The 8,832-nt window shown below is 45.3% G+C and overlaps 1 protein-coding gene across 1 annotated transcript in view; it reads right to left on the reverse strand.

Annotated features, from left to right (window-relative positions):
* Window positions 1-308: 308 nt before the first annotated feature.
* LOC112070879 (von Willebrand factor A domain-containing protein 7) overlaps window positions 309-8,832 on the reverse strand; it is a 39,564-nt gene continuing 31,040 nt past the window's right edge. Inside the window, exons 12-16 of the mRNA XM_024138334.2 lie at window positions 3,981-4,127; window positions 3,638-3,730; window positions 3,119-3,390; window positions 2,099-2,392; window positions 309-1,682 (exon numbers count right to left, since the gene is read on the reverse strand). Coding sequence (XP_023994102.1) covers window positions 1,206-1,682; window positions 2,099-2,392; window positions 3,119-3,390; window positions 3,638-3,730; window positions 3,981-4,127 — 1,283 coding nt within the window. The 3' untranslated portion in view covers window positions 309-1,205. The remainder of the gene's footprint in view (window positions 1,683-2,098; window positions 2,393-3,118; window positions 3,391-3,637; window positions 3,731-3,980; window positions 4,128-8,832) is intronic.

The raw sequence follows: 8,832 nt of genomic DNA on the forward strand, positions 1-8,832 counted from the left end.
AGCGACAAAACGCAACACTTGCCACTTGTTGCAATTAGACTGAAGGGATAGTTCACACAAATTAGAAAGTCTATGAAGTTTATGGTCCAATTAAAACGATTTGTTTACTTCTTCAGTTTATTTTATTGGCCTTTGGAGGAATATGTCTCACATTATCGAGGACTGACGTTACAAAAGAGAATCAATATTTACATATTGATTCATGAGTAACTAAGCAGAGAACATTAGGAAGCAGAGTGTCTTATTGATACCTAATAAAGCCAGCCTTTATGGCTATAGACCAATAAGAAATGACAGTGATATCAACATACATTATGATTATTTATGATTACTTATCAATACCATATGCATTTCGCTGCAGCTAGAACGAGCTGCAACAAACACTCAAACTGGACAGTTTTATCTCAATCTCTTCATTCAAAGACTCAATCATGGATACTCTTATAGGCTGCTTTGCCTGATGTATTGTTGTCTCTACCGTCTTGCCCTTTGTGCTGCTGCCATGTTGTGCTGCTACCATGTTGTGCTGCTACCATGTTGTGCTTCTACCATGTTGTGCTGCTACCATGTTGTGTTGCTACCATGTTGTGNTGTTGTGCTGCTACCATGTTGTGTTGCTACCATGTTGTGCTGCTACCATGTTGTGTTGCTACCATGTTGTGCTGCTGCCATGTTGTGCTGCTACCATGTTGTGCTGCTGCCATGTTGTGCTGCTACCATGTTGTGTTATCATGTGTTGCTGCCTTGCTATGTTGTTGTCTTTAGGTCTCTCTTATGTAGTGTTGTCTGTCTTGTCGTGATGTGTGTTTTGTCCTATATATATATATATTTATTAGTTTTTTCATCCCAGCCCCCGTCCCTGTAGGATGCCTTTTAGAGACTGCCTGGCACTTTGTTTTGGTACACTCAGCACAGATGACATGAGGTCCATCGAAAAGACACAGGCCTTAGACCTCTGTAGCTCAGTTGGTAGAGCATGGTGCTTGCAACGCCAGGATAGTGGGTTCAAATCCCAGGACCACCTTTACATAAAATGTATGCACGCATTACTGTCAGTCACTTTGGTTAAACACATCTGCTAAATGGCATATATTATCAGAATTTACATAATAATGGAAAGTTACCAGACAGCATTATAACAGAGAATCTTTTGAATATGATTTAACATCTTTCAAGACCAGAAGTCACACCGTGACACTAGCTACCTAGCGGCTCAAAGCGAGTGTGACAGAGACCAGCATGATGGAACAGAGATACAAGGAGAGGGATAGAGGATGGCCCCGGCTCGCGGTGGTGGTGGCAGCTATAGGTGTAGTAGTCACGGTGATGCTGTTCTCAGTGATAGCATTGGTGACTGGTGGCTGGACAGTGGTATCCACTGTCACTCTGATGGACCTGAAACAGGTTCCCACATTCCCCGCGCCGTCCACCGCCACCAGCTCTACCTCTGGGGAACAGCAGGAGGCGCTGTAGGCTGCCAGAGTCACGGTCCAATTCCCAGCGCCCTCCACCGTGGTGGTGTTSAGGGTTCCGTTGCCCTGGCGCAGAGTGACGCGCTCGATGCCCGTCCCATTGCCGTCCGTCAGGTTGGCAGAGAGCTCCCACATGGACAGGCTGCAGTCGTCAGAACAATTAGCTGTTACGCTGACCACATCGCACACCGGACGGCTGAAATCTGTTACCTGCAGGGGAGGGGAAAGAATTTACATTTTTAKAAGGATGCCAATTAGCTGACGCCATGACGTCAGCTAGTCTTCCTAGCGTCCGACACATCTAAAAGACATTACAAACAATTACAACACTAACCCTGGAGGAAACACACAAGTTCTCCTTTTAACCCTTTATGTAATTCTAGCCTGGGTACCAGTCTGTTTGTGCTGTCATTCCATTCCTTGCTACTCCTTGTCATGACAAGGAGTGGAATGTTGGCACAAACAGATCTGGGACCAGGCTACTGTAATTCTACCACTACACCCAGAACAGAGAAAAAACACAAACAGATCTGGGACCAGGCTATTGTAATTCTACCACTACACCCAGAACAGAGAAAAAAGCAGGCCAACACACAAACTAAACACCCTGCGTTACTCAGAGTTACCGGTGAAACAACGGAGAGGCGCAGGACGGCGTAGTTGGTGTCGGTGGCCCCGGGAGACTCAGCCTCGATGGTCAGGGTGACGTCCGTGCCCGACGCGGTGTTGGCGGGCGCCGTGAGAGTCACTGTACCGTTGGCACTGACCCCGGTCACTAGCATTAGGTTTGTAGGGGAAGTGGAGGTGAACCCACGGTCATTTGTGGCTCGGATGGTGAAGGATCCGCCTGTCCCGTTGGTTGTCACAGTGAACAGGAGTGAAAAGGGTGTTCCAGGCTCCAGGTCACTTTCTACCTTAGCCTGAAAGCAGACAGGGAAAGGGGGACACCTAGTCAGTTGTACAACTGAATGCATTCAACTGAAATGTGTCTTCCACATTTAACCCAACCCCTCTGAMTCAGAGAGGAGGGCTGCCATAATCGACATCCATGCCTTGCTCAGGGGCAGAAAAACWGATTTTTACCTTGTCAGCTCAGGGATTCGATCAAGCAACCTTTCGGTTATTGGYCCAACACTCTTACCACTAGGCTACCTGCTACCCACAGAAAGATCTGCCTTAACCTGAAACCAGACAGAACCCAACAGAACGTTCTGCCTCAGCCTGAAACCAGACAGAACACAACAGAAAGTTCTTCCTCAGCCTGAAACCAGACAGAACCCAACAGAACGTTCTTCCTCAGCCTGAAACCAGACAGAACCCAACAGAACGTTCTTCCTCAGCCTGAAACCAGACAGAACCCAACAGAACGTTCTGCCTTAACCTGAAACCAGACAGAACCCAACAGAACGTTCTGCCTCAGCCTGAAACCAGACAGAACACAGCAGAACGTTCTGCCTACTGTAGTCATTCATTTATCTGTATATGGAGCTCTGGGTACTCACTACCCAGGATTGGTAGGCTACAAGTTTCCCCAGGATACCTCCCCAACACTAACCATCACAGGGTAAAATGAAAAAATTACCAGACCCAGTGTCACGGGGCAACTTCAAAAACTCTGATTCTTGACCTTTGACCTTGGCACTCACCGTCACCATGACAGTGGAGGCTCTGAGGCGGATGGAGGACTGTCTCTGGAAGCTGTCTGGTAATGCCCTGGTGGTGGCGCTGTTCTCTCCTCTCAGACGCACAACAAATTCCCCTGCCGGGATTCTGTCCATGGTAACCAGGAAGTCCCCGCCCCCGACTGATTCCAAGGTTCCATTGACCTCCCCTGACCCCGAGGCCTCGACCAGGGCCACCTCCGTCAGACTCACAGATTCACTCCCCGTCACTGACACCAGCAGGGTGGCGTTACCGCCTGGGGCGGAGAAATGTGGAGGTTAGTAGGTAGCTAATGTATAAGTAGCAAATCACATTATACTTAAATGCTGAGCTAGAAACTCGTAAGTAAAGAACCAAAAAGTTAGAAATGTTAAATCAGCATCAATGTTAGGAACCACGATGGAGAAACAGACAAACATAGACAGCATTTTGGTGCCTCTGTAAATATCCACCCTGCGTCACTGTGCTCCAACTGTTAACAAAATGTTTAAATCCTGTCTCACCAGCTTGAGGACGGGACTCTAAAACAGCGAAGGCTGGATGAGGTCCCTGAGACACCTCCACAAAGTCAAACAGGAAGTCGATGGCGCTCTGACCTGGAAAGAGAAAGTCAAAGAGCTCTTTGACCTCTGAACATGGAATAAAAGCATACGCTCAAAAGTTGTCATTAAAGAATCATCCCACTAGAGTTGTAGGTACTCTGTAACAATGTGTTACCCACACACTTAACCTGCCAACCTAAATACCATGTGAATACACTGTTCATCACACTATTACAAATGGTTGCTAACTTGCATAATTTCTATGTAATATGCCCTCCAGAAAAGCCAACACTGTCGCACTCACCTACGACCTTCAGTGAGTAGGCCACAGTTGACGACACACTGATTTCCCATAATCCCACTTGGCTGTCCAGCCCCAGTGTGAGGAAGTTCCCCACGGTTTGAATCGTTGCCAGAGACCCATTTACATCTGCACTACTCTGGGACACACCTGTGGGATGACAKCACCATAACCATAGCAACAAACATGGGAATTTGCCCCAAGCTACAACAGAAATACATCTCTAATGATTTGAATAGAGAGCATGTTTGTGATTTTTTAAATGTAACCTTTATATCAGGGCTCTCCAACCCTGTTCTTGGAGAACTACCTCCCTGTAGGTTTTCGCTCCAACCATAATCTACTGCAGGGTTTCCCAAACTCAGTCATAGGGCCCCCCCTGAACGCACGTTGTGATATTTGCCCGAGCACTACAAGGCTGGATTACAATAAATCAAAGCTTGATTGATGAGTTGGGTTATATTGAAACAGCTAAGTGTCGTGCATAGGGCAAGAAACCAAAACGTGCACACGGGGGGCCCCGGGACCGAGTTTAGGGAAACCCTGAGATAGCCAACACCTGGGTAGCTGGTGTGATAGGCGCTGATCTGGATTGTACATCTGGCGGTTGAAAAAGAGAATAAATATACTGGGGGGGTAACCTCTCCAGTGAACAGGGTTGGAGTGTAAAACTACTGGAGGGAAACTCTCCAAAGAGAACAGGGGTTGGAGTGTAAAACCTACTGGAGGGAGATAACCTCTCCAGGAAACGAGGGTTAGGAGAGCTTAAAAACACTACAGGAGGGATTAGGCTACTTCCAGGAACAGGGTTAGAGTAAGAAACGTACTGGAGGTCCTCTCCAGAGAACAGGAGTTTTGGAGTTAAAAACCTATGGGGGGTAAACATACTCCAGGAACAGGGTTGGGAGTTAAAAACTACTGGAGGAGTAACTCTCCAGGAACAGGTTTGGAGTTAAAACCTACTGGAGGGTATCCTCTCCAGGGAAACAGGGTTGGACGTTAAACCTACAGGAGGTGTACTCTCAGGAACAAGGTTGAGAGTAAAAACCTACTGGAGGTAATCTCACAGGAACACGGTTGGACGTTAAAAACCTTAACTGGACGGGTAACTCTCGCAGGAACAGGGTTTGGAGTTAAAACCTACTGGAAGGGTAACTCTCCCCAGAGAACGGGTTGAGTTAAAAACCTAACTGAGAGGTACCTCTCCAGGAAGCAGGTGAGAGTTAAAAGCCTACTGGAGGTAGACTCTCGCAGGAAAAGGGTTGGAGTTAAACCTACTGAGTAGGGAATAATAGCTTCGTCAGGAACTAGGGTGGAGTAAAAACACTCTGGAGAGGATAAGCTTCTCCGGAACAAGGGGTTGGGTTAAAACCTACTAGGGAGGGAAAAGTAGCTCTCCAGACAGGGGTTGGAAGTTAAACCTCACTGGGAGGGTAGCTCTCCAGAACAGGTATGGAGGTAAAAACCTAACAAGGGTACTAGCTCCCAGGACAGGAAGTTGGAGAAAACCTACAGGAGGGTAGCATCTCCAGGGATCAGGGTTGGAGATTAAACTACTGAAGAGGGAGGTATTTCCTGCCGGAAACAGGGTTGGAGTAAAAACTACAGGAGGGTAGTTCTTTAATAGCAGGGTTAGGAGTGAAAAGCCTACAAGGAGGGTAGCTCTCCAGAGAACAGGAGGGTTGGAGTCTAAAAACCTAAATTGGAACTGGTATGGAGATACCTGTTTTATATACCAATATCCAGGAACGTCCTTATTGGATCAGAAACGATTCGATCTTTCAACACGAGACCTGACCTTTGTGACAGAGGATTTTAAATGTCAATGAGACTCCCCTGGTTAAATAAAAAGGATAAATGAACAAATCACATGTGGGAATATACTGTGGCATACCCTTAGGGGCTGAGTGAGAGTTGAAGGAAAGGGAAGGCTTCCTGTGACTAAGCAGATCGGTCCTCCACACAATCTCATCTACTGTGAAGGAGAAATTATCAGCCCATTCCTGGACTCCGAGCAGCCGTGTAGAAATGGTCACTGAAAGACAGAACAGGAATGAGGCAGTAGCTGAGAGGAGGAGAGAGAGTTTAAGAGGAGACGAGGTTCCCGGTGGAGAAGAAACATGGCAGAGATGCTTACTTTCGAAGCAAACTCCTCCCAGAGGTGACATGTTAAGTGCACTACAGAAAGCCCTCATCTTGGAGCATTGGCCTGGGGGTTAGGCTAGGTCACAACAAGGTTGGGACAACGGTCTAGAACGAGTGCAAGCTTGGAAATAAATATAATCAGACCAGCGACTGCTCCCATTTGTCTATAGACTATCTCCACACTTTATGTAAAGAGTTATGGGATATTAGAACTCTCTTTGTACCCAACCATATCACACTGTGGACCTAGCGTTTACCCTGAATGACACCTAATGCAAAAGAGACGCGAAAAAAATGCAAGGCCTGACCAATGAAGGCTGGAAGGAATTCCACAATGATGCTGGTGCCTTGGGCAGTGCTGGGTCTTGGTGACTGTAATGGCCAGGCCAACCTGAGGACTGGGCCAGCTCCCTGTAGAGCTGGGAGATCTGACACTGGGGCCAATCCGATGTGCTGGCGACCATGTCCTTATCAACTACAGGTAACACTAGCCCTTCCTACCGAACGGAGCCCCAAAGAGCCAGTTAGGAAAGAAGGACAACCTGATGTGAGAAAGAGAGAAAAGAAAAAGAAGAGAGAGAGAGAGAGAATATAGATGAAATTCAAGGAATTTGATGTCCTTCTCTCTACAATTGTGAAGGTCAATTAAATTCCAGAAGCGAAAATGAAAAAGACAGAGGAAAATTAATATACCGGCTAATTTGCTGTTACATGAGAGCTATAACAAGGCCAGCTACTCACCAACTGGACTAATAGTGGCGTTTCCTATTAGAGCGATACCCGGCCCCATATATGATCTCAATCTTTTTGCAGCGGGCATCATGAAAAAGGAAAGATTCTAAGGAAGAGGGGCTGCCACCAGTTTACAGCCAGCTGTAGTAAAGGTACAGGTGAGACACAGTCACACTAGCACACCACTAAAATGTAATGGGAAAGCAATTCTGTGTTTGAACTGCAGTGGCAAGGCAAATTCACCAATACATCATAACAGTATATATACAGTCTTAATTTTGTTGTACATCCTGTCCACACGCAGGTTTGTCAGACATGCCACCAGGGGTCTTTTTCAGGATCCCAAGTCCAGAAAATTCAAGAAGCGTAACAGTAATTATAAAATAGAGCCCTCTATTGGCTGGAACTTCCTCCAATCTCAATTGCTCAAAGAAACAGCAAACTCGGCTCTTCATAAGAAACAAGATAAAACGCACCCTCCACGCACAACGCCTACTCCCCTATACTGGACGCTGATAGTTTTATGTGATCTGTATTGATATGTAGCGTACGTTGCCTTTTTTTAATGTAGTTTCTGTCCTTGAGTTGTTCTTGTCTATTATGTTCAGTATTATGTCATTCTGTATTGTGTTATCCATGTTGTCGTGAACCCCAGGAAGAGTAGCTGAACTGCTATTTGGCAACAGATATATGAGTAATGGTAATAACTTAATAATACCAAAATAACAGTCACTGTACACTGAAGTCCTGGATAGAAACTCATCTCCGGGAAATCCCTCCATCCATCAAGCATTCAGTGCTTTATCTGGGCCCTACAAGACGTCTGGGGTCTGTGGTTCACGCATCAGGGGCTCCAAAGGTCTTGGGTGGCCACAAAAATAATAGGAAGGACTAAGGTCACCTCATACGCTTTATATCCACGTCATACACATCTCGGTAACTCGTCTACGTGTACTAGTGACATACAGACAAAGGAAAACATGAACTTCAACACCATGTTCTCCTTCCAGGTGTTGATCAGATTGTGATGGCTGTTCATTAATTGATTAGTTGACTGACACAAAAGTACAAAGAATATTATGTAATAAAGAAGAGGAGTAAGCTTACAGCTGGTAGATGAAGTTGATAATCAAATAATAATATTGTAGAATTTATAAGGTTTTTCAATACTTTATATTGTCCATAATATAGATTGTGATCTGAATTTAGAGAAACATCTCTCAAATATTTCACCCGGTATTAAATTTAACCAAACATAATGCATGACATTAGTGAGTAGTCACAAAAATCTGTTACATTGGGGACCTATTTAAGCAGCGTGTGTCCCCCTATAGAAAAGGGAGGAAGGGCCTTTAAAGGCTTCCATTTTGTTGTTCTGACAATATGCCAATGTGTCATGCCTTCCGATGTAAACAGAGATGTTGACGTTCCACACAAAATTACTTTCTTTACTATTTAGTTAAGGGAAGTGTGCTAGGTCGAGCATTCTTAATCCGGAGAGTGCTATGGAAGTGTGTATTTAGATCCTTCCTGCCCGAGACAAAATCAGCGATTGCTTTTGATGTCTGTGCAGTGAAGCAGTCAAGCTGAGAAATAAATGTTTTTCTAAAGGAACGTCCTGTGACCCGTTTTGACCGGTACATTGCAGTAAAGGTGCATATAAATGGATTAATGATTGCAGAAGGGATAAAGCCGACACCAGAGGGAGCAAATTCACACATTGTCGATAGACGTATTACACATCCAGAATCTGGATGGCTGTACTTCATCAAATCAAATCAAATCAATTATTATTTGTGTCAGCATACAACAAATGGTTAGCAGTGTTAATGCGAGTGTAGCGAAATGACTATGATAGCTTCTAGTTCCGACAAATGCAAAAGTAAAACCAACAAGTACTCTAAACTAACTTCCCACACTACTACCTTAATACACAAAAGTTACGGATAAAGAATATGCTACATAAAGATATATGAAT

This window comes from Salvelinus sp. IW2-2015, unplaced genomic scaffold (genome assembly GCF_002910315.2).
Source record: "Salvelinus sp. IW2-2015 unplaced genomic scaffold, ASM291031v2 Un_scaffold1447, whole genome shotgun sequence".
In the NCBI taxonomy this organism is placed as follows: Eukaryota; Metazoa; Chordata; class Actinopteri; order Salmoniformes; family Salmonidae; genus Salvelinus; species Salvelinus sp. IW2-2015.